This window comes from Leptopilina heterotoma, unplaced genomic scaffold, assembly GCF_015476425.1.
Source record: "Leptopilina heterotoma isolate Lh14 unplaced genomic scaffold, ASM1547642v1 Lhet_384, whole genome shotgun sequence".
Lineage (NCBI taxonomy): Eukaryota > Metazoa > Arthropoda > Insecta > Hymenoptera > Figitidae > Leptopilina > Leptopilina heterotoma.
The window spans coordinates 1,185,143-1,213,065 of record NW_025111057.1 but is presented as its reverse complement, the minus strand read 5'-3'; the positions used below and the strand labels follow the sequence as shown (position 1 = coordinate 1,213,065).

The following is a 27,923-nucleotide window of genomic DNA, read 5'->3' as shown; positions in this document are numbered from 1 at the left end:
GTCTAGAGACGGTGGAGTTTTCAGTTTGGGAATTTGCGCGGTAGATGAATTTTGTAATTTCGCGCATAATAACCACATTGAGGTTATATACCGAAAATGACAGCTGTCTGCTATTGTGTGTTTAGAATAGGTTACGCGTTTTATGCTTGGCAAGCATAGTTATTGAAAAGAGGTTTAAAAGTGATAAAGTTTAGAAAAATTTAAGAATATTGAAAATAATATTCTTGTTTTTTAATAATTGAAAATTAGCGACTCATTGGAAACGTTTGAAGGTAATATTTATTATGGCTAATTTTTTATATGAGTTTCTTTTATATAGATTCTTTTATGTAGAAAACAACTATTAAATATTATTTTTGTAACAGATAACAATCTGTCTGCACGAAAAATTTCTTGGGAATACGAAAAATCAAACACGTGATAAAATACAAGGTGCTTACGATGTATACAAGTTGGATGTATATATCAAGTATGCGCGAGAGAACAAAACTGGTTCACCGCGCAAATGCCGAGAAAACAAACACCAGCCGACTCATGGCCCCACGTCTATTACATTCCCCCCACTACCAAGTTAGACCTCCTGTTTCTAGTCTTCTTGGGTCGAACAAATAAGTGACTTTACTCCCTGTCGTCAGCTATCTAAAGGCGCCATTTTTGTGCATGTGGGATAAAAATGAATTTCTAGCCGAAAGCAGCTGCTTTTATAGTAATCACCCCCACCACCACCTCAATATCCTTCCTCTTTTACAATAGTTTCTTCACAACGCCGCTGATTGGCTTATTTTGTATGACGCGGTCATGGATAATTAGGCAATAGGCGGTGGTCTCGGCTGGCATGTTGATTCCTGCTTCAAATTCTAACCTCACATCAACTGATGTTTGTTTTAAAAACTCGTTTTGTTTAGAACAATCAATAACAATTAGAGGAAATAAACTTTTAAAAATATCCTTTGTTAAAATAGGTTTTGAATCTTTACCATATTAGGATGATTAAAAATGAGCGTACATTTCATAAAGTAGAGAGTACTGATTTTGATCAAAGTTTGGATTTAAATTTCCATAAGGATAATATTGTGAATTTAAAAAGAGTTTAACATTTGAAATATTGCAATGGTCAAAATTACAGGCATATTTTTTACGTTTATCTTTCCTCGCTGTTTGAAATCCAACAGTAACATAACGAGGTTTCTCTAATTGCGTTTATGTTTTAATTTGACACAAAACTTTTAAACTTGTAGAAATTAAAGGATACTCATACATTTCCTACGACCTAAAACTTATTGAAATTAATGGATCCTTTTCAATAAATTTTAACAATTTAACTTTGTTATTATCAGAAGGTAAGACGTATGGAACCATCCATTCAAGTTTCTTAATGAAAATTTTGAATTCTTCATCCCCTCCTTGTCCTATTTGAATTACGGCATTCACTTCAGAACGTGCTCTTGTTAAAATAAGTTCATGTTTAGCGTTCATAATAACTTTTTTATAATCTTCAGCAAAACCAAAAATCATGCTGAGTGGTATTGTCACATCAAATATTTATTTTTTTTTTGTAATTTTTCATGATTGTAGTATGTCGAACGTATTTGCAGCGATCAATTTCGATATTGTTTTGTTCATAGCGAATTTCATCAAAGAAAAAACATACAGCATTATTAAGTATTTAAATGCACGTTTTGTGTAAAAGAAATTACATCTTTTTTAGTTAATCAACCAAAAATGTGTAATGAACTTTTACTAAGTAAAATAAACAAGTCTTGATGTTGTACTGCTATTAGAATTTCATCGCTATTGTTAAAAGATGAAGATGCATATGGTTGATGAGCATGAATTTCATAATGAGCTATGAACTCATCAAAATTCACTGTTGCTGGAATATTCCGAAGTTCGTCCATTTTTATTGCAACAGCAACCAAAAAATATGTAGATTAATTATCTGGTCTTATTTTATTTCCTTGAACTTTTAGTCCTAGTTCTTGCAGAAAGAGGCGATTCTGAGGTGTTAATACCTTGTGAGACAAATTTAGAATGATTTGACTCTTGCATGTTGGCTGACTTTTATAGTTTCCACTAACAACAGCTCTTTGATTATAAACGATTCCTATTACAAAGACTTTATATGCAATCGAATTGTTATAGTTTCTCCTCTAAAATTTATTAAATCACCGCCACCATCTTCATCCACAATTCGCAGTTGTATATTATGTATTGTCTTGGTGGCAATCGATAGGTAAATGACGTGAGCAGGCACTTCCACAATCTTATATCTTGGTGGAACGCTAGGAAAGAATTCATGGATAGTGTGGACTTTTTGATTATTTATATACGCTCCAGATGTTATATTGCACTCAATTCTAACTGAATTAACCTTAAAAATGGCTACAGGTAAATCAGAATTAGTCTGCTTTCAGACAGCATTCGAGCAGTTTTCTGTGGCCCCTTAAATTGTGGTAAAACGAATGCTCTTCTTTCCCTAATAATACATCCAAATGGTCTAAGTTTTGAAAATATTTACCTCTACTCTAAATCTCTGCAGCAACCGAAATATAGATTTTTAGAAAATGTAATCAGTCAGATAGATGGTGTTGAGTAATTTCCATTTAGTGAAAATGAAGAAGTAGTATCTACAAAAGATGCTAAAGCAAATTCAATATTCGTTTTTGATGACATTGCTTGTGAAAAGCAAGATAATGTTAAAGCTTTCTTTTGTATGGGTAGACATGTAAATGCGGACAGTTTCTATTTATGTCAAACGTATGCTCTTATTCCTAAACATCTAGTTCGAAATAATATTAATTTATTGGTTCTGTTTAGACAAGATGAAAAGAATCTGAAACATGTATATGAAGATCATGTTAATACAGATATAAGTTATACTCAATTTCGCGATTTATGTTCAGAATGTTGTAAATCTGACAAATATGGATTTGTTGTTACTGATAAGGACCGTAATTTTAATGAAGGAAGATATAGAAGAGGATTTGATTGCTTCATTTTACTATTTGACAAATAAATTTATTTAATTATTAAATAAAAATAGGAAAAGTTTTTTAGACATGGTTTATGGACTACGTAAGCTTCCTGATGGTTCTTTTATAATTGGCGAAACACTAGTTGATTTAGAAGGTCCACATATTCAGCTTGCTGGAAAGAAAAATATTTAAAAACTGATGGGTTGCTTGAACTTTTATTTAGACAAAGACCTAATCATGCATTAATAAGTTCAGATGATTTGGAAAATTATAAAAAAATTCTTGTAGTTACAAATGCACATCGAAAGAATTATAGTTCCAGTGGACTCGCGAACGTAACCAGGAGTTCTAAATACACTGATGTCATTGCAAAACTTTCAAGGGTACACCAAAGAAGGGTAGTGGTGTTTTAAAGAGGAAGAAGAAGCTTGGAAAAAAATTACCTCAATTTATGATTTTAAAGAAACAATTAGTTTGAAACAATAGTTTACGTGGCCAAAATTCATAACTCCTAGAAAAATGGAGATTTAAAATAACTCATACACGGAAAAACCTTTAAGCAGTCTGCTCAGGGGCCGTCCATAAACCACGTGGACACATTTGGGGAGGCGGGGGGGGGTGAATCAAAAGTCCACGTTTGTCCATGAAGGGGAGGGGGGGTGTTAAAGCAAATGTCAACGTGGACATATAATCAAAGATATATCCAAAAAAGATATCTTAAGCTTAATCAGAATGATCATAAGTTTCAGTTAATCAATTTCCCTGACAATTTACTGATATTAAAATTAATTTCCCTGACAAAATTCTTTTTACAGGAAAATATGAATGTTTACGGAAAATGAGTAACATTTATGATTTTAATTATTTTTTAAAATGACAATTATAACCCTTCCTGAATTCAATTATTTTCTACAATTTCCACCCAGTAAAAAAAAAGTATTGGAAGAGAGCGAATAGTATTGTCGGTGAGTTTCTGCCAATACGGTTTTCACGCGAAAACATATTGGCAGAAACTCACCGCCAATACTATTCGCTCTCTTCCAATACTTTTTTTTACTGGGCAACTAAACCTTCGTCTTTGAATCAATTAATTTAAATAATTTTCCGAAAGCTCTTCTAAAATTCTGTTATATTTTTAAATTATTTTTGAATTTGATTGATAAATTTTAATTAAAAATTTTTAACATGATTGTTTCCTCTAAAATGTTAAAAATAATTTTAAAATGTGATTTTTTTGTATATATTTGAATTTTTGAAAATATGTAATTGAGAATATTGAATTTTAAAAAATTAGAAGCTAATTTTCATTAATTTTCATTTTTAAATTTACCTTTAAAGATTTTTTATTCTACAAAAATTGTAACGAAAGACTTAAAATAAATTAATTATTTTCAATTAAATTTTACAAAATTTCAACTATTCAAAAAGATTTGTTTATACAGGGTGGCCATTTTTTTGTAAAAAAAAATTCACGGTCATTTCCCGGTCATAAATTATTTTTCCCGGTCATAAATAATAACTCTGAAAATAAATTATTCCATGAAAGATTGAAAGAATTTCCTGATTTTTAGACAAAACTTTGACTTTTTCCTAAAACCTAAATATATTTTAGTTTACTCTAAAAATAATTTTGAACTTAAATAGATTTTTTAAAATAAATATTTAATTATTATCCATTATTTTTCTATATAGTAGGTATTCAAATTTAAAAAAAATTCAAATTTTAAATCTTTTAAATTTGAATAATTTTTAAGAATTGCTACTGTAACTTATTAACAATTATTTTCAAAATTTCAATTCAATTATATTCTAGAAATAACTAAAATATTTCTAAAATCCACTTGCTTACAAGACAATTTCATGAAATTTTGAATAATTTAAAAATTTTTCAATTAAATATTAGGTACATATTTAAAAACATAACTAATTTGAAAAAAATGTGAATAAAAATATTTTTAAAAACTGACTTATTCAGAATTTTTAATTAAAATCTTTTAAAATTCAACTTTTCTAAAACTTAAATTTGAAATTTTTTAAAATTCAATCTATAATAATTATTAATTTAACATTCTAAAATATAGAAAAGTTTGCTTATCAATAATTGCAAAAAAAAACTAATTGATAATAATGCAAAATACGATTTTTTAAAAATTTATTTTCTAAAAAAAGAAATTTTATTTATTTTTATATACATTATTTATTATTCTAAAATTAATTTTTATAAATTTCGTATCACTTTTGTTCTAATTAGTTCAAATTTTTAATAATTCTTATTTGTTTTGTTATAATATTATTGCAAAAAAATTTTTAAATTGATTTATTTTTCACTATTCTATACGATGTGAAATTTTTTTTCATTGAAATTTTTTTAACAAGTTTAATTAAAATTATATTTTGTTTAATTATTGTTAGAAATAGAAAGAATTTAAAATTAAATTTAATATTTTCTTTTTCTAAATCTGTTACGTTGGACAGCAAAATTCATAATTTTCTTATAAATTCTAGAAATTGAATATTTTTATAGTACTTTTTATAAAATTCTCTGACAAAATATAAATAGATTTTATAGAAGATCGTTTAATCTTTTTTAATGAAATATAGTTAATACCTAAGTCTTGAAATAAATATTTTTATTTTGTCTCACAAAATAATGTGTGTTTTTAAAAAAAAATCCAAAATCCCGGTCAAGTTCAAAATTCATTGTCATTTCCCGGTTTTCCCGGTTTCCCGGTCCAGCGGCCACCCTGATTATAGTTATTTTTCACATTATAAAAATCAAAATAACTTGTACTTTTTTTTTACTAAAAATTGTGGTATTTTGTCGCAATTATTTTAAATGAGTCAAAAAAAGTCACAATTTTCTTAATTTCCCCGACAAAATTTTTTCCTGACATTTCCCTTACTTTACTGACATTCTTGCTTTGAAATATGTTCAAAAATAATCTTTTTTATTTTTTAACATACAGGAGTAAAAAAAACTTATTTTTTTAATTTGCAATATCCACGTGGACAATTGTATAGGGGGGAGGGGGTTTGACAAATGTTCACGACTGTCCACAACGGGGGGCGGGAGGGTCAAAAATTGGTGAAAAATTGTCCACGTGGTTTATGGACGGCCCAAGAAAATAATTGAATTCAGGAAGGGTTATAATTGTCATTTTAAAAAATAATTAAAATCATAAATGTTACTCATTTTCCGTAAACATTCATATTTTCCTGTAAAAAGAATTTTGTCAGGGAAATTAATTTTAATATCAGTAAATTGTCAGGGAAATTGATTAACTGAAACTTATGATCATTCTGATTAAGCTTAAGATATCTTTTTTGGAACTATCTTTGATTATATGTCCACGTTGACATTTGCTTTAACACCCCCCCTCCCCTTCATGGACAAACGTGGACTTTTGATTCACCCCCCGCCCCCCAAATGTGTCCACGTGGTTTATGGACGGCCCCTTAGTATGGATATCACGGGAATTACTCTGGGATATCCTGGGATATTCTGCATATTACTGTTATTTTATTGCATATACTTTAAAGTTAATTTTTGTATAAGATAAGAATTGTTATTATCAAGATATCATGAAGAATGCGATTGAATATCCGATATATCCACATGGGTTATTTATTGTATTATGTGAATGAGTGTTCCGGCATATCCCGTGCGTTTTACTTTGGACGTCATCAAAATTGCTTGCGAATATCCTAGGACATTCTATACATTTTAGTTCAGATATCATGGGAATCACATGTGGATGTCCTGGGATGTCCTACAAATTTTTTTTGATTTGAATATCTTTGGGATATCCCGTATGCATTCATTTTAGATACCGTGGGAATAACATGTGGATATCCTACGATATCTTATATAATATTGTAATTTCGTTTATATACTGTAAGAGTAATCTTGTATAAGGTAAAATTGTAATTGAAATTATAAGAAAGAAAATAATCATTTGTATGTACGTCGCCTTTTAAACCTATACATCTTTGGGTGGCTATGGCAATACGCACGCATACATATAACTCCTTAAGACAGCACTAGCATAGCGGCACGCACACATGCATTTTACATATGGTACAGATCACTCATACATAGTTGGCCTCTACTCGTTGCTTCTTCTCTTTCGTTGCATCCTTCCCTCTTCCCCTAGGCCCCATGTGCTTTCAAACAAACGCACGTGCAACGATTCGAACAAAATATTATTTCCTTTTAAACCCAACAAAATAAAGGGAAATTATTTATTCAAAATTACACAGGCACACAAAAAAATAAAAAAGTCAAAATCCAGAGGTCACACCCCCTTATCCCCATGTTTTTGGGGTCGCTGAAACCGAATATGACCATGACAAATTTTTTTCATCGGCCATTTTCCCGCTACCACCCCCTTACACCTGCTCCCGGGGGTTGGAATTTTAGTTTTAAAAAAAGTGGAGTAGGGTGTCTATTCCTATGTTTTTTGGGTCGCTAAAACCAAAAAAGACTACCAAAAACAAATTCTTCCCTCCCTTAACCCCCTACAACCTCTTAACACCCGAAAGGTGGGGGGTCGAAATTCGAATTTTCACGAAAAGTCGATTAAGGTGTCTAAACCTACGTTTTTTGGGTCGCTGAAACCAAAAAAGACTACCAAAATCAAATCCTTTTCACCCTCGATCCCCTACAACCCCCTGCAATAATTTTTGATAATTAATATTTAATTTTCAATTTCCAAAAAATCGGTTCGTTTTATTTGAAAAACATTATTGCAGGGGGTTGTAGGGGGTCGGGGTGGAAAGGATTTGATTTTGGTAGTCTTTTTTGGTTTCAGCGACCCAAAAAACGTAGGTTTAGACACCGTAATCGACTTTTCGTGAAAATTCGAATTTCGACCCCTCACCCCAGGGTTGTTAAGGGGGTTGTAGGGGGTTAAGGGAGGGAAGAATTTGTTTTTGGTAGTCTTTTTTGGTTTTAGCGACCCAAAAAACATACGAATAGACACCCTACTCCGCTTTTTTATAAACTGAAATTCCAACCCCCGGGAGCAGGTGCAAAGGGGTGGTAGCGGGAAAATGACCGATGAAAAAAATTTGTCATGGTCATATTCGGTTTCAGCGACCCCAAAAACATGGGGATAGGGGGGTGTAACCTCTGGGTTTTGACTTTTTTATTTTTTTGTGTGCCTGTGTTATTTTCCCCATTCAAAATTATGAGGTGTTTCTGAGATTATTGAACAATTATAACCAGAGCACCAGCACTAATTATTAGTGCAATATTATCAATAAATAATTAAGTTATTTATTAATAATAGCAATAAATAATTTTTTTTCTCAATTTTTATTAATTATTAATTTTTTTTATTATTAATTTTTTTTTACTTTTTGGAATTATTCGAAAATAATAATTCCAGAAAAGTATCAAATTTCACTTTTCTCGCCTGCTAAACAAACGCACGTGCGATGACTTGAATTAAGTATTATTTCTTTTCAAGTTCAACTAAATTAAAGGGAAAATTTCAAAATTTTGTCACACACTTTAAAATTATATGGTGTTTCTTAGTTATTGAACAATTATAACTAGAACACTAGCACTAATTTTAGTGCAATTTTGTTTATAATTGTAAATAATGTTATTAATTATAATTATAAATAATTTTATTTTTTTTAACAATAATGATAAACAATTTTTTTTAAAGTTATTTTTTTACTTTTGGAATTATTTGAAAATAATAATTCCAGAAAAGTATCAGATTTTTTCCTGACAGCTTTCCGTTCTCACGCTAAGCGTGAGATTCGCAAGTCAGCAAAAATCTTCTTGACCAATGGGCCTTAAGTTCCAACCCTACTTCTACTCCCACAACCACCTCTTCTAATCCCAAATCTTCCCCCATATTTAGAAGCAAGGACTAGAGGAGCAATTAACGTTTTCAAAATTTGCAGTACAACTTTCGCTCTCTCAGTAAGCTCCTCACGGAGGCATCAACGGATTGTGAAACGCCGGGACGCGCCCGTCTGTTAATCGGCCCCTAATTTACGGACCACTACGAGATAGTGTCTAAATTCAGGACAGACGAAAATAAATAAAAAGGAAAAAACTTCACTTAGTGAAGTCCGACCAAATTAATTATTTTCGTCATCTTGAAATTTAAAATTTTGAATTGCGTTAGTAATTAAATTTCACGTAAAAATAAACAAATTCAATTCACAGACTAAAATTTGAGCAATTGAATAGTTAAACTCAGTGCATAAGTGCGTGCCTAGTTTAAAATTTTCTTCCCTCGAATCGTGGATTTATTTGTTCGTGTGTGGTGCTTAGGCCACCCAAATTTGAGAGGCCTAGCAGTAAAGGAAATTTTCGCCCGTCAAGCACCTCAAAACTTGGCGGTAGGATAAGGTCACTATAAGATTAAAGAATAAAAGGAGATTGAGTGAGTAATTTGTATCGTTCCGTATTATAATTTTCTCTTTGTATCTTTCTGTAATCTCTCCTATTTAAAATTATAATAAATTGTGAATTCTCATTTCAAAATTTTCTGCTTTCTTATTGTCTTCTAATTTTCCTTTTCATTTTAAATTTTTAAACTATTTAATTGAAAACTTCAAAACGATGTTGCTTGGCGAACTTTTTTAAAAGAGATAAACGGACCCCATAAAATAAAAACAGGACCATTCGGCCCTGGCAGCTTGATTTCCTCCAACGAACCTCCGCAGGCGCGCGGTAAACTTAATTTCATCGCTCAACACTTTAATTTTTATTCTTCGAATTTTTTATTTCTAGATTAATTTTCTTGATTTTAATAATTTAAAATAATAATAATTTTTGGTTCGTAACACCACTCAGGCGTATTATGGTCACTTTATCTACCTGTACAGGCGCGTACTAAGTTCCCCCTTATATCCCAGCAGTCAATAAAGAAACCATTATAGTTCTAGGGAGATAAAGGGTACATTATTGACCGCTTACAGGTCAATAAAGTACCCTTTATCTCTCTAGGGCAATAATGGTTACTTTATTGACCAGCTGGGTTATATGGGAGAATTTAGAATGCACCGGTACAGGTAGCATAGAGTAACCATAATACGCCTTTGTTGTATCAGACGCAAAGGTGGCACGACTTTTTGTGGCCATATATGGGCCATGGACTGTCAAGCGGTTAATGTGAAACAGACGTGTTTATGAAAATGCGCAAAATGGGGCATATACAATTTATAAATTACACTATTCCGAAGAACTTGGCACAAAATTTGACTCATTTGATAGCGGAACATCGGGGAACATTGTAATGGAAGTTATTCAAAACTAACGAAATCAAAGATTTTGCTGATTAGATTTAGTAAAAAAATACAAAAATGATATAAATTTCAAAATTTTTAATGAATTTCTATTTTTTAATATCAGTTGAAGATAATAACATATTATAAGAACTTATTTATTCAGAATTTTTATTTTAAAGAAGTTAGAACTTCGTTTTGACATTTAGTATTTCAAATACAATTTTAATCTTCAAACGTTCTCTAAAAAAAATTTATAAATAAAAATCGTCAATACCACAATATTTTGTGTAAAAACATATATAGAATAAGATAGGGTTATGTATATTTAACTTAAATTACTTTTAAAAAATTGTATTTTGGCCCCTCAAACGAGGTTTCTGGCCCAGTGTGCATGATAATGAAATTATGTCAATTATCGAAGAACTACGTGAAGCTCACGTTATATATTTGGAGAGTTCAAGCAAATAGAACTTAGTATTAAAAAATGAGCATTGATGTCTTTTGACATCCTTTGTCGCGACCTCTTGCAAGTCGTAGACTTCTTGGACCTTCTGGAATTGGTTTTAAAATTACTCCAAGTGGACAATACGACATTGATAACAAAAGACTTTGCAACGTTCAAGACGCTGAAGAGCAACAAGACGCTGTAAATTTAAGACTTGCACAGAAAATTATTAAAAACGCGATAAAAATTGTTTTTCAAATAACATCTTCTTTAAGAACAGCTATTGATGATATGAATCTTTCTATCCGAATTATCGAGGATAAAGTTAACGAGAAACTTAAAGAAATTGAATCACAGCAAAATTACATTATCAAAGAGGCTAAATTTATTCAACAGTGATGGATTATCGAAAATTAACAGTTGTAACTGAACTGCATAAACAAGCTAGAAGAAATTATCCGCGTCGAAAAGTTCAAATGCGTGGTATAGACTAAACCTGTCAAGCAGCTTTGGTTGAAATGATACCTTATTCTTTTTCTAATAAACGTTTCAAATACATGCTCACAGTTATAGACATATTTTCCAAATATGCCTGGGCTGTACCTGTAATAAGTAAAAATGGAAAGAATATTTCTTTGGCCATGAAAACTATTCTAAAACAAGGTCGAATTTCTAAAAATTTGCACACTGATAGAGGCAAAGAATTTTACAATTCTGAATTTAAGAGTTTAATGCAAGAATTTAACATTAATCTCTATTCTACCTATAGTAATCTGAAAGCCTCAATTGTTGAAAGATTAAACCGCACTCTAAAAAACATGATGTGGCCTGAATTTAGCTTGCAAGGCAATTATAAATGGATTAATCTTTTATACCAACTCTCATGTCAAAGTACAATAATAAAAAACATCGTACTATTGGTATGAAACCCAAAGATGTCACCGTAGAAGATACAAGAGAACTGCTGAGACGTATCCGTAAACTACGTAGAATTCCACTATAAAGATCAAAATTCAAAGTTGGAGACAGAGTTCGAGTTAGCAAGTTTAAAAATATCTTTAAAAAGGATATACTCCCAACTGAACAACAGAAATATTCACCGTGGATAAAGTTAAATCAACAAAACCAGTTACATATAAGCTGAAAGATTACCAAAATCAACCCATCGAAGGGTGGTTTTTACGAAGAAGAATTGATGAAAGTCCAATATCGAGATATTTGCCTTGTAAAAAAAGTTCTCAAGACTCGTGGTAATGATGTATACGTGAAATGGATTTGATAGCTCACACAATAATTGGATAAAAAAATCTGATATGTAATATAGTTAAAGTAACGTTAAAGTAAAGTTAAAATAAGTTAAAGTATAGTTAATGTAATGTAAAAATAAGTTTAAAAAAGTTAAAATAAGTTAAAGTAAAGTTAAAATATATTAAAATATAGTTAAAATAAGTTTAATAAAGTTAAAATAAAGTTAAAATAAATTAAAATGTAATTTAAAAAGTTATAACAAGTTAATGTAACTAGATTAAGGTTTTTTAAATAAAGTAGACATAAAAAAAGGAACATCTTTTATTCAAACAACTATTTCCACCTCCTCTTCTCTTTTTAGGGTTCCGTACACCGTAGGTGTATCGACGGAACCCTATTGGTGAGACTCTTGCGTCCGTAACCAATCGTGCCCCCCCCCCCCCCCTAGCGGCTAAACTATTTGACCTAAAGAGTTCAAATTTGGTCTAGATATGTATTTTCACTCGTAGATTACAGGGAAAAATAGCGAATGTGATTAGAGGTGATGGTCATAGCGTTGTCACGGAAATAACAAGATTTTTGGTCAAAAATGCATAAAAAGTGACCATTCCCCCCCTTAACTTCTAAACTATTCGACATGGAGAGCTGAAATTTTGCCTACTCGTGTATTGTTACTCGAATATTACAGAAAAAATATAGAGAACTTGATATGTAATAATGTCCATAGCGTTGTCAAAGAAAAACTAAAAAATTAAAAAAAACAAATTTTTTTCCTAACTTTTACATTATTTGACCTAATGAGCAAAAAATTGGTATGCTAGTGTAATATTACAGTCTGACTACAAAAAATTTATTTAAGAAACTTTTTGAAAAAAAAATAAAAAAAATTTTTTTTTTAATTTTGTTTAGGTAAAACACATGGCATTAAGTATTTTAAGGACGAGTGAAATTTTAAGAGAATAAATAAGAGATTGTTTTCTCGCTTTAATTTCTTAACTAAAAATAAAAAAAATTGGACAAATGCGAGTTGTACTCGCACTGCAATGGCGCACAGTGGGGCCAAATGTACTTTTCGAGGTCACAATTTTCATTCAAATTATGCAATTTTTTTAAAAAATCTTCGTTACTAAATTCTCTATCGATTCCTCCAGGCCGATTTTTTAATTTTTGTTTAGTTATATTTATTTGTTTATAACAAAGTATGAAAAAAATCGATATGTTGCTATAAAATAAAGTTTTTAACATTTAAAAATTTTTTAAGTACATTAGAAATCATATTTTAGTATTCCTGAAGTAAAATTTTTATATAATTACACTTTTATTAAATAAACAATACGCTAATTAATTAACTTTTTGAAAAAAGAACATGATTGAAAAAATTCAATTTGTAGTATATTTCTTCGAGTTTTTTACCCGAAATTTAATGGGTAATTAACATATAAACATTCAGTATTAATTTAATAAATTTTTAAAATGTTTAAACAATTTTTTATTGTTAATTGTAACTTTTTTTCAACATTAACCAAGAAATTTTTTTTTTACATTTCTCAACATTTTACGCAGAAAATAATTAAACACAAAAATAATAGGTATTGTGTAAGTATTTAACAATTGTTTAAACAAATTAATTATGTTTTTTGTAAAATTTTATTTTTAAAAAATTAAAATTTCGATTTTTTTTTATTCCTGAAAATTTCTCTATTTAAATGAACTAAACTCAAAAGTGTGGCTTGCAAATGATAATTTTTAAAATTATTTCAACAAATTATTAATATTTTTAACTTTTAATAGAATCAAGATACTAATTTATATTTTATCGTGATTTCTAAAACATTTATATTAAGAAATTGTAAGAATATGTAACTATGAAAATAACTTCCTTATATCCAAATTAAAAATTGTTTACACAAATTATTTTTGTTATTTTAAAAAATTTGAGTGGCTTAAAAAATTTTTTTGTTTTTCAGTTTTTATATGTTTTTCTCAGTTAAAGCTCGTAATAAAAAAGAATTTAAAATTGCATGTTACAAACATTAAATAGAAAAAATTTGAAATTGTTTTTTTATTTCGAGCTTTAACTGTGAAAAAAATATAAAACTGAAAAACATGAAAATTTTTTTTAACCACTCAAATTTTTTAAAATAACAAAAATAATTTGTTTAAATCATTTTAAAATTAGATATAAGGAAGTTATTTTCATAGTTACATATTCTTACAATTTCTTAATATAAATGTTTTAGAAATCACGATAAAATGTAAATTAGTATGTTAATATTAATAATTTGTTTAAATAATTATAAAAATTATCATTTGCAAGCCACACTTTTGAGTTTAGTTCATTTAAATAGAAAAATTTTCAGGAATAAAAAAAATCGAAATTTTAATTTTTTAAAAATAAAGTTTAACAAAAAACATAATTAATTTGTTTAAACAATTGTTAAATACTTACACAATACTTTTTATTTTTGTGTTTAATTATTTCCTGCGTAAAATGTTGAGAAATGTAAAAAAAAATTTCTTGGTTAATGTTGAAAAAAGTTACAATTAACAATAAAAAATTGTTTAAACATTTTAAAAATTTATTAAATTTATACTGAATGTTTATATGTTAATTACCCATTAAATTTCGGGTAAAAAACTCGAAGAAATATACTACAAATTGAATTTTTTCAATCATGTTCTTTTTTCCAAAAGTTAAATAATTAGCGTATTGTTTATTTAATAAAAGTGTAATTATATAAAAATTTTACTTCAGGAATACTAAAACATGATTTCTAATGTACTTAAAAAATTTTTAAATGTTAAAAACTTTATTTTATAGCAACATATCGATTTTTTCATACTTTGTTATAAACAAATAAATATAAATAAACAAAAATTAAAAAATCAGCCTGTAGGAATCGATAGAGAATTTAGTAACGAAAATTTTAATTGCTTTTAATTTAATTAATAATTTAAAAATTAATTAATTAATTAATTTTAATTTTTTAATTGCTTAATTTGAATGAAAATTGTGACCTCTAGACTGATTTTGACACAAAAAGTACATTTGGCCCCACTGTGTGGCGGGTTCCGTACACAAATATTAAGGTACTACTACACTTTAGAAGGCTCTTAAAAGACCAAATTAAAAAAAAAAAATTCTTAGGTTTTTTATTATAAATATTTAAAAAACTTTTTTGCCTATAATAGTACATATTTGGAGAATAAAAATAATGGTTTGTTTTTAATTTTTATTTAATATCATAATCTGCAGACAGCATTCAGATCGAAACTCAAAAAAGTTAGTTGTCCAATTGCGGACAGTTTATCTCAAGATTGACAAATCGGAAACAAAAAATCCAAATTGCTTTTTAAAAAGGAAGGTGTCTTGCATAGAAATCTACCACCATTAATAAAAAATGGACTAAAATAGAAAAATAGTAGATGTTTCAATATAATTTGTTTAAAAATACACTATGTTTTTCAGTATTTTTCTAGTCTGCAAAAATGTTTTTTTTTTAAATTTTTTGACCATTTTCTGATAAATTCTCACACAGGACATGCTAACAAACAAAACGAGTTATTATTTATTAAAATCAGTTCAGTAGATTCAGAGATAAACTGTCCGCAATTTGAGAAAACGTTATTTTGAGAAAAACGCGTTTAAACTTATATGTATCGTTAAAGGCCATCCATAAATTACCTAAAATTCTTTAGCAAATTGAAACCCCACCATTTTTTTATGTCAGACACTGTTACATACATTAGCACCAATGTTTCTACTGGTCGTAACGAAAAGCTAAACCCCACCATCCCCTTAAAGACTTACTTAATTTGCCAATGACTTTTTACATTAATTAAATATTTTTTGAAAAATTTACTTTTATTTTTTAAAATTGGTTATAAATACTTTAGGAGGTGTTTTCTGAAGTCATAAGGAGTTAAAAAATACAATAAAAAAAATAAAAAATTCTAAAGTGTAGTAGTACCTTAACCCATTAATGCCCATGGGCACAGGAACGCAGATATAAAAAAAAACCAAAATTGGGATCCTGGCATGGGGTCTAATAATAATTTTTGACGTTAAAAATTTTGTTTCAAAAATGTTGTTCAAGCAATTTGTTATAAACAAATTAAGAAAAATTAATTTTCATAAAAAACTGATAGCGCTATTCGATTCTACGCAAAAAACTACTACGAGAACATATGTTACAACATTTTTTAAATAAGACCTATTGTTATAAAAATGTTATAAACAATTAGCCTGCATATATACTTGTTCAAGCCCATGGACACAGAAACGCAGATATCGAAAAAACAACAATTGGGATCATGGCATGGGGTCTAATAATCATATTTGACGTTAAAAATTTCGTTTAAAATTTTTTTAAACAATTTGTTATAAACAAATTAAGAAAAATTAATTTTTAAAAAAACTGATAGCGCCATTCGATTCTACGCAAAAAACTACTACGAGTACATATGTTACAAATTAAAAAAAAAGACATATTGTTATAGAAATGTTATAAACAATTAGCCTGCATATATGCTCGTTCCAGCCCATGGACACAGAATCGCAGATATCGAAAAAACAACAATAGGTCTTTTTTAAAAAATGTTGTAACATATGTTCTGATAGTAGTTTTTTGTGTAGAATCGAATGGCGCTATCAGTTTTTTATGAAAATTAATTTTTCTTAATTTGTTTATAACAAATTGTTTAAAAAAAATTTGTTAAACAAAATTTTTAACGTCAAAAATTATTATTAGACCCCATGCCAGGATCCCAATTGTTGTTTTTTCGATATCTGCGTTTCTGTGTCCATGGGCTGGAACAAGTATATATGCAGGCTAATTGTTTATAACATTTTTAAAACAATAGGTCTTTTTTAAAAAATGTTGTAACATATGTTCTCGTAGTAGTTTTTTGCGTAGAATCAAATATTTATTTATTTATTTCTGCGTTCCTGTGCCCATGGGCATTAATGGGTTAAACAAAAACTTGCAACAATTATCGGTAATTGGCAGAATTAAAAAAAAAATTTTTAAAATGTATGAAAATCATTTGATAAAAACAAATAACTAAAAAAAATTTAAATGTTGTATATCTAATATTGTAAACAATAATAAGTAGAGGAACTAATTTTGAAAATTTTGTTACCGATAAATGTTGCAAGTATTGTTTTAATATTTTAAATATTTAATACTTTAATATTTCTTTTTTATTTATTTTTTTATCAAATAATTTTAATACATTTTTTTAATTGTCTTTTTTAATTCTACCAATTACCGATAAATGTTGCAAGTATTGTTTTAATATTTAAAATATTTAAATATTTATAATACTTTTATATTTATTTTTTTATCAAATAATTTTAATACATTTTTTTAATTGTTTTTTTTTATTCTACCAATTACCGATAAATGTTGCAAGTATTGTTTTAATATTTGTGTCGTCATAGGGACTCAACGCTATTTTTGTTTGTTTTAATGTTTGCACCTTGTGAAGATTCGATCTGATAGTATACTGAGTTCTAGATTGGATTTTAACATTTCGCAGACAATAAACATAATTATCAAAGTCGATATTTTTCATCTCAACTCCTGCTTTACACCTTTAGCCTTTTTTATGAAATCTTTGTCTTCTACACGGACACTACATTTTGCTCCGCAAGCCAACAAATTCAGTCACAATTTTTCCGCAGCATTCATCCTACATGAGACCTAATATCTTTTTGTTGGCTTGCAAAATATTGTTCTGCCATTCAAATGCTGTAACGAATTTCTCGTCGCCACTCATAGACATCGTGGAAATGAGCTGACGTTTCGCTGTTTTAATAAAGTTGTCAGATTCCTGAAACACTTCATTGTACTCGTCGATGTCAATACGCTGACGAGACTTCCTTGGCGATTTGCACTTTGGCATCTTGATACCTAAATCTGAAAATAAACTTAAAAAATACGTCTAAAACTAAGAAAACCTGAAAAATGCAACAACAAAATTCCTGAAAAAATACACCTAAAACTAAAAAATCCTGAAATAGAAAAAACCACCACCACCACCTTAAAACTAATACATAATAGAACGAAAAATCCTAAAATAGAAAAAACCACCACCAACTTAAAACTATTGCAAAATCGAACACAAAAAAACCTACAATAAAAAAATCAATAATACCTATAATCAAAACGAAAAAAAACTCTGAAAATTATCTCTGAAAACTCTAAGATCTCTGGAACCCTGAAAACCTGGAAGAAGTCTGCTGCACCATTCAAGATGCAACTGATGCTTATGGCCCACGCTCCATAACTTATACACCAGTCCCCACTGTACTCACCTCCCCACTACTCCACAGGCGCGCGCAACTCTCCTACCACAATGTAGTAAATGCCGACTACCGGTATTTTACTGACATTTTCATAGCAGCATTATCATCAAGGTCGGTAAAGTAGAACACAAACCAACTTTCACTTGGTAGCGCGAAATTTAAAATCACCCCATACCAACCCGCTTTAAATTATAAAATAAGAATTTAAATATCCCGCCTTTAGTCCACCTAAAAATGAGCTATTAAGAAGTGTACCTTACCGACCGTCGGTAACTGAGCCAGAACCCGTGTACCTCTACTACTTCTATGAATTAAGTCCGTAATTATATCGCAACAATCTGAAATTATGTCCTTTAAAAAATTCATCTAAAATAAATACGGAATAATCCGTAATCAATATGTGTGGACGTCCACATGAAAAGGGCCCATTTTGTTGGTCATTTGCAAAAGTAATCCGTATTTTAAAAATGGAGGTGTGGAAAAATTTAAAACCTCTTGATTTTTCATCTTTAAGGTGTCCTGGACTGTAAAAAATTCTGATCTGAATAACTTCCCAAAAGAACCAGAGATATTGATGTTAGAGTCTTTTTTTCGTAATTGTCGAAATGAAAATTTGGATATTACGTTAATTTTTTCATAATAGAGATTGTCAAAAAATTTTAAATAAGTTTAATATCTATTTTTTTAAATGACACAATAAAATTGTACCTAATCATTAATCTTGTGAAAAAATGGTTTTTAATAGAAAAACTGCCCTGTTTAGAAAAGGGCCCATATTGTCGATTTTTCGTATTTTTAAAATTAAGAGGGGGGGTTAAAATTTAAAACCTGTTGGTTTTTAATCTTTTAGGTACCCTGGACTGTAAACAATTCTTATCTGAATCCTTTCTTAAAAACGAGGTGCGTAAGATCGACTAACTTCAAGTGTAGAACTTTTTCTTGATTGGCTATTTTTTCAAAATCCTTTATTCCTTTATTTTGATTGGATAACATTCAAAATCCTTTATTTTGATTGGATATAATCGAGACGACATTACTTACTGATGTCAAAGCAGCTAACTTCAAGTGTAGAACTTTTTCCTCATTGGCTGATTTTTGGCTGATTTTATAATGAGTGTTCCTCATTGGCTGAATTTTATAATGATGGTGACCTCACACCACCCCGGTGGCATTGATGAGTTGAAAGTGTACCAACTGTTGAAAGTTGACACCGATGGCGCCAGCTATGCACAGGCCCTGTTTCAATTAAAATACATGGGATAATGCATAAAAATTGTATTTTCTTTAACTGAAATTAATTCAATCATATTTTTTTACATGAAATGAATCTAGAAACTTTTAAACATATTTTGTAACAATTGTTACTTTATTAAAGCGTGGAATAATTTATTTAGAACGAAATTTCTACCTAAATTTTTGGCGGGATTTTCAAAAATATGTAAGTTTTTATAATTATTTATAAATATTTTTTAATTTACTACTATTAATATTTTAAAACTATATTGAGTAGATGAGAAATAAAAAAATTTATAATAAATAATAATAATAATTAATATTTTTTTAAATTCCCGCCTAAAACTGAGATGAAAATTTCGTTATAAATTAAATATTCTACTCTTTTATAAGGCTATAACTATCAAAAAATATGTTAAAAAGTTTCTATATTAATATTGTGTACAAAGAAATACGATTTAATTAATTTTAATTAGTGAAAATTTAATTTTTTTGCAATATCCCATGCATTTTAACTGAAACAGGGCCCGTGCATAGCTGGCGCCAGCTGGTGGACACTTTCAGCTCTCATGTCTTTTCATACAATGGAAAAAATGAGCAATGCCACCGGGGTGCCTCACACTTTTAAATTTTCGTTTTAATAATAAAATATATTCAATTTTATGATTCATTTTAGACGCTTCAAAATTGTTGCGCGCGCATCTTTTTTTCCAAACAATTGTTTGTTCGCTACGTAACCTCACCTCAGTGTGAAACGCATAGTTTTTTTTGGTTGGTATGAAAAATTACAAAATATTACAAGTGTCAGCAACTGTCAGCCATTTGCAAAGTGTGACAAGTGTATCGTTTCGATAAGAAGTATTGGCTGTTATTTGCTGAGTGATTTTTTTCTGAAAGTGTTGATTGTGAATTTTGTGGTTTTGTTTTTTTGTACATTTGAAAAAAGTTGCAATTCTTTTGTACATTTGAAAAAAGTTAAAGTACATTGCATACGTTACATACGTAAGTATTAAAATTAAAATACATGTAAATACAAATTAAATTTTTTGTTAATATTATTTGTATATATATTTATTAGGAAGAGTTTGTAAATATAATGTGTGCATTATTTAATTTATTAATTTAAAGGATTTAATTAATTTTATTAATTAAAGTTAAAGGTTAAAGTTAAATACATTAATTTAATTAAAGTTAGAGTTTTAAAGTTAAAGTTTAAAGGATACATTAATTTAATTAAAGTTAAGGTTTAAAGGAATACAGGACATTTGCCTGTTATTTTGATTTCTAAATGTAGAATATTGATTTTTTAAATTCTGATGTTTGTACATAATTATATTATACTGGTAATAATTATTATTTAATATTGATTAATATTTGTTTTTTAAATCTTAATTATTGATTTTTTAACATTTTGTTTTTTAACATTTTGGTAGTTAGTTATTATTTTGGAAAAAACTTTATGAATATTAAAGATGTACTAAAAATAACATGTGATTACGAGATACCAGATACTTGATAAACAGAGATTTAGTCAAGAGGTACTAGATTAACAGATACTCTATTAACAGATACTAGATTAACAGATACTAAACAGATACTAAACAGATACAAAACAGAAAAATTTACCAAAAATATACTTATATTTAATAATATTAATAATATTAATAGATGAAGATACATTCTTTACATTCTTAATAATCTTCAATAAGAAAGGATAAGATAAAAATTCCAGTTACTGTTAAATGTGACAATAGTAACATTATTTACATGTGTTCTGAATTAATTAATTTTATAAAAAACTATTTTTTAGAAGCGATATCTTTTCAATAAATTGAAAGAAATCATGTCGAACAAAGAAGGAACTGTTAATTTAAGTGTTACAGATTTTAATATTATACTTACTGAAGGAGGAATGTTAAATGATACTCATATTGATGAATTCGAAAAATTATTGAGAAGGGAATCAAATTCTGCTTTTAGCATGCAAAGCACTTTGTATTTTTATACGCTTGAATTTATTAGTCCGATTGAAAAAGGTAAAAAGCATATTCAAATACTTTTTAGTGGACCTATCAAGAAAGGTCATTGGATTTACACTTATTATGATGGAATGAGACTTTATATTTATGATAGTCTTAATGAAGGATGTTTAAATGAAGATCAAAGGAAATATTTAAGTAGATATCCTTTTAAACCTCCAGTAGTTTTCACAACTGTTGATCAACAACCAAACAATAGTCTTGCTTGTGGAATATATGCAATAGCATTCGCAACATCGATATTTTTTAATATTATGCCCCACTCTGTCAATTACTATTATTATAACATGAGAAATCATTTAATGTTAATGTTCAAAAACAATCGTTTAAGTAAATTTCCGTCAGTAAGGTCGACTAATATTAGAACTATGACTGTTGAATGTAATTGGGAGTGTCTTCTTAGGAATCGAGCTAGAGAAAAAATTTTCCAAAATGAAGAAAATAAAATTGTTGACAATAATTTATCATCGTTGAATTCAACCAGCAATGTTTGTAAAAAAAATTTTGTTGATAGTTGTTTAGAAGATTTGCCTTTAATTCCAGCAAATGATGTTAATAATATTTCTATTGATTTAAGCAATGGAATGAAAGATACAAGATTAATAATAACTGAGAAGTAAGGAGAAAAAAGAGCTATGGTTCATTTTCCTGAAGAAGAGGAAAAATATAAAATCATAAAACGTCAAAAAAAAGCTGCTTATCAAAAAAAATATCGACAAAAAAAGCGAGAAATAATAAAATTGTTCGCTCTGAATCATTGGATTCTAATGAATTCATTAGTGCAGAGCAAACTTTAAATACGAGGCCCCAAAGCACATCTACAGCTTTATCATCAGCAGAAGAAAATATTTCTACTTCTAAAGTTAAAACGTCAATTCGTGACAGAAATGTTGCTTACAAGCGCACCTTTCGACAAAATAAACATACTTCTGTTCAAAAACAAAATCAGTCTGATATTATTTCAAAGTCACATATAGAGATGGGTTATTGTAATGTAATGAACATTACACGTGATCATTCTTATGTAAAACTTTGTGAACATAAAGTTAACAGTGAATTATTTATAAAATCGAAAACTAATGATGACTGTAATGATTCAAGAAATGTTACAAAATATACTAATTTAAAAAATGAAAATCAAGTAAAAAAAGATCAATAATACGTTCTTTAGAGGAAGAAGAACAACATCAAGTCATGAAACTTTAAAAGAAAGCTGCTTATCAAAGAAAGTTTCGACAAAAAAAACAAGAGAATAATAGAATTCTTAACCCTCAATCACTTCAAACAAAGGACAGTATTATTACAGTGTCAAAATCAAATATAAATTCAGAAAAATCCTCTACAACTGTTACTACATCTTTGGCAAAAGATAATGTAACTGTTACAGCAAATTTTGCAAATACTAATATTTCCGGTCGTCAAAAAATATAGCTTATCAAAAAACTCATAGCCAAAAAAACGGGATTCTGCACAGAATTAAAATTTCTCTGACAGTATTTCAGTCTCGCATATAGAAGAACATTTTGCTGGTGCGATGAACATTTCATGTGAGCATTGTAATGCTAAACATTTCCAAGCAGAAAGAGTATCTAATACAAAAAATTCATTTCATGATTGTTGTAAACATGGCGAAGTCATTCTTGAAGATCTACCTGCTCCTCCACTCATATTACAAAATTTATTTGATGGCACCCACGAATTATCTGGGCATTTTCTTCATAACATACGACCTTACAATAATTCATTTGGTTTTGCTTCTTTCAACGCTAACTTAGTTAATTTTAACAATAGACGACCAGGACCATATTGTTTCAAAATACATGGTCAGGTTTATTATCAAATGAATACATCTTTGTATGCAGAAAGGAACGATACTCCTTCATTTGGACAATTATTTATTGTTCATCAAAACGAAGCTTCCGAAATTTGTTGTAAGAATAATGTTCAATTAAACCGAGATATTGTTGATAGAATTGATACAGCCCTTCGGGACTGTAACCTATTTGCACAGTCCTACCGTATGATGCATGAAGAAATTAAAAAAACAATGACTTAAAATAATGCAGAAATTGAGCCTGAGATGCAATTATTATTTTCATTAAAGCCTGTGATGGATAGTAGACGTTATAATTTACAAAGTGTCAATGAAGTTGCAGCAATTTTTACTACAACTGCTGATGGTGATATTCCAGAATCATATGTTACCGTATATAATAAGAATACAAAAAGTTTACAATATATAAGTTCTATGAATCCCAATGTTAAGCCATGGATATATCCTTTATTTTATCCACATGGAACAAGAGGTTGGGGCAAAAATCTGACCTGCGCTAATACAAATAAACGTGTATCAAGAGCTGCATACATCAGGCATAGAATGGCTTCTAGGGACAAAAATGTATTTTTAAAGGGTGGTAGATTATTTCAGTAATGGATTGTCGACAGTTATGTGAAAATTGAAAAAGATAGGACAAATTTCTGTCGAAATAATCAAAAGAAACTTCGTGCAGATACTTACGAAGGTCTAATTGATCATTTACAAAGAAGAGCTGATGATTCGAACAATGAAGTTGGGAAAATTGTAATACTTCCATCATCTTTCACAGGTTCTCCGAGAAATATGTTACAGCATTACCAAGATGCAATGGCTATTGTGAGAAAATTTGGTAAACCTGATCTTTTTATTACGATGACGTGTAATCCAAACTGGCGTGAAATTAAGGAAAATTTATTACCTAACCAAACTGCCTCTGACAGACCAGATATTGTATCGCGTGTTTTTACCATAAAAAAAGATAAACTTATTAATACTATTGTAAATGAACAATTATTTGGCGAAGTGATTGCTTATGTGTATGCCATTGAATATCAAAAACGTGGATTGCCGCATATGCATTTATTAGTGACTTTGAAACAAAATTATAAAATAACAACACCCGAGATTGTAGACAAATATATTTCGGCAGAAATTCCAAGTCAATCAGAAAATGTTATACTTCATGACATCGTTATGAAAAATATGATTCATGGCCCATGTGGAAATTGGTGTAAAGATAATAATAGTAAATGTTTGAAAGGTTTCCCAAAGCAATTCTGTTCTGAGACAATAATGGATGAAAACGGATACGCAACGTATCGCCGCCTTAATACAGGACAATACGATCGCCTAAATGGAGGAACTACAGATAATCAATACGTTGTTCCATACAATCCTACATTACTTCAGTTATTTAATTGTCATATTAATGTAGAAGTAGTTTCAAGTATTAAATCCGTAAAATATTTGTATAAATATATCTTTAAGGGACATGATTCTGCTGTAGTAATTACCGATAGTAGTAATAATACAAGTTCTTTAGAATATGATGAAATAAAAAACTTTATTGAAACTCGATATGTTAGTCCTGTTGAAGCATGTGATAGAATATTTGGTAGACCATTACAGAGTAAAAGTCATTCTATTCTCCGATTACCTGTTCATTTAATTAATCGGCATACTGTAACCATTAGTGAAGAAGCAAATGATGATGCTATAAATGAAGCTTTACAGAAACGGACTATGTTATTAGAATACTTCGATTTAAATAGGCGTGATCCACAAGCTAGACAATATATATATGCAGAAATTCCATGTTATTGTGTTTTTAAGAAAGAACGTGGTTAAAATACATTAAAATGGGTGAAGCGTAAAGGGTCATTTAATGTCATTGGACGGATGTATTCAATTTCGCCCAGTCAATCAAAACTGTTTCATCTTAGATTACTTTTAATAGTAGTTAAAGGCGCTACAAGTTATGATCATCTGCGAACTGTCAACAATATTGTACATGACACTTTTCATAGTGCATGTTTAGCATTAGGCCTTATTGAAGATGATGAAGAATGGGAACGTGCTTTGACAGAAGGAGAAAGAGATGATGCCACAACAATTAAGACGTTTATTTGTGCGTATTTTAATTTATTGCCATCCAGTTCATCCAAACGAACTTTGGGAAAAGTTTAAAGAGGCTATGTCTGAAGATTATCAGAAAAATTATCCATCTAATGAAGCTCATAAAAGAGCATATAATGATATAATTAACTTTCTGTTGCATGAAGGATCAAATATTCGCAATTTTTTTTTGAAATGATACAGTTAAATGAAATAAGTATTGAAACAGAAAATCAAACGTACAACAAAATGTCATTACAACAACATAAAGAGATTGGTGAAATGCAATATGTGAAACTGAATTCCAAACAGAAGGATATTGTTAATGAAGTATTAAATGTAGTTATCCAAGATAAAAGAATACCATCTTCTTCATGTTATTACATTGATGGACTAGGAGTATCCGGAAAAACTTTTGTTTATACAACTTTATACCATTTGTTAAGAAGTAAAGGAAAAAGTGTTTGTACTATGGCATTAACAGGCATTGCCGCAATATTACTTCCCCGTGGTAAAACTGTACATAAAACATTTGGGATGCCTGTTCCATTGTTCTATGACTCTACATCAAATATTAAAAGTCAATCTAAGGAAGCTACATTTTTGAAAGAGGTTGATGTCTTTATTTGGGATGAAGCTCCAATGGCGCCAAGATAAGCTATGGAATTAATTAATAGAACATTACGCGATTTTATGAATGTTGATATGCCATTTGGTGGAAAAACTATGCTTTTGGGTGGTGATTTTAGACAATTATTGCCTGTTAAAGTTAATGCTACTAGAAGCGAATTAGTTAATTTATCTATTAAATCTAGCACATTATGGAGTCATTTTAAGGTGATATCATTAACAGAAAATATGAGAACTTTACCTGGTGAAAAAGAATTTTCAGAATATTTATTATCAGTTGGAAATGGTACTTTAAATGATAATGATAATAATATACTAGCACCAGAGCAATGTGTAGAAAATGGTGATATCATTCATAAAATATTTGGAGAATTAATTATCAATAATAAATACGATGATTTAGCAAAAGTAGCAATATTGTCTGCGCGAAATGTTGATGTTGATGAAATTAACAACAAGGTACTCGAACTGTTTGATAATAAAAGTGAGCGAATTTATACAAGTGTTGATAGTACCGAAAATTGTGATAATGGAAGTATAAATGATGCTATTTTACCAGAGTATTTGAATACTTTAAATCCATCAAATTTCCCGCCTTATGAATTACGATTAAGAGCCAATTGTATTGTCATGCTACTTCGAAATCTTAGTATTAATGAAGGTTTATGTAATGGAACGCGAATGCAGGTATTAGAACTATCAAACAATCTGCTACGTTGTCGTATTTTAACAGGTGATAATCTTGGGAATCATTAATTATATATTTAGGAAATCAAAGACCTAATTTACTAATTAAGAATTATGTTTACACTGAATTATTGAAATAAAAGTAAATATTTTTTCTATAAAAATGTCTGAGTCGTTATATATTTTTTTTTCTTAAAAAAGGAGTGTGTCTCAGTATGGCTGTCTTTACGCGTAAGACTTTTTTCGACGCTTGTTATTAGTAAATTACGTCATTTTTTGTAATAAGATTCACACGTAAGATTTCTTTACACGTTTCTTTCTTATCAATTGGTCAAAGACGTTTTAATTTCCTAATTTCAAATAATAGTTCAAACTTCAGATAATTAAGACACTTATTTGTACGTATTTTAATGTACTGCCAACCAGTTCATCCAAATGAACTTTGAAAAAAGTTTAAAGATAATATTTCTCAAGATTATTAACGAAATTTTGCATCCCATGAATCTTATAGAAAAGCATATATTGAAATAAATTTTTTTTTTCGAAATGACGGAGTACTTACATTTTTTGTATAATATTTACAGAAACCACACTTATATTTCTTTTTTATAGCAAAAGTAGGAACGATTTTAAGAAACAAAAGTAAATTTTTAATTTAATATCCTCTGTTTATGGCTTTCTTTGACAGTAGAGATGTTTTTTTGCTAGCTAAGTGAAAAATAGTTAAAAATTGTTTATTTAGTAACGTTTTTCTTTCATCACTATTTTTTAAAATATAAATTTACTATGGAAGATTTTAAATGTTACAAAATTTAATTAACAAATAGATTACTTTGATTATAAAAAGGTTTTCTATAACTTCATCGTACAAAACTTTTTATAAAATGTGCCATTCTTGAAATATACGCTTTTCTTTAAGCAAAGAAAAGTGTTTTTTTTTATCAAAACCATAAACTTTAGAAATGATACATTTAGAAACAGATAAAGACAGAACTAAAAGTGTAAAGGTATAAAAAATGTTTTACGCACAACATAGGCTATTATTTTATTAAATTGAATAATATTTAAAAATTCCTATTATCAGAAACTGTCACTCAAATTGATACCTTAACAAACAAAAGACTGTAATTTAAAGAATAAAAATGCAAGAGAAAAACGCGCGCGCGGCAGC

At 28.9% G+C, this 27,923-nt stretch overlaps 1 protein-coding gene across 4 annotated transcripts in view; it reads right to left on the bottom strand.

Annotated features, from left to right (window-relative positions):
* Positions 1-27,923, bottom strand: part of LOC122505994 (electron transfer flavoprotein regulatory factor 1) — a 100,890-nt gene that overhangs the window by 18,391 nt on the left and 54,576 nt on the right. Inside the window, exon 2 of one of the 4 annotated variants that reach the window (XM_043617930.1) lies at positions 19,274-19,468. The exons of the other annotated variants lie outside the window; for them this stretch is intronic. Coding sequence (XP_043473865.1) covers positions 19,274-19,357 — 84 coding nt within the window. The 5' untranslated portion in view covers positions 19,358-19,468. The remainder of the gene's footprint in view (positions 1-19,273; positions 19,469-27,923) is intronic. 4 annotated transcript variants of the gene reach the window in all.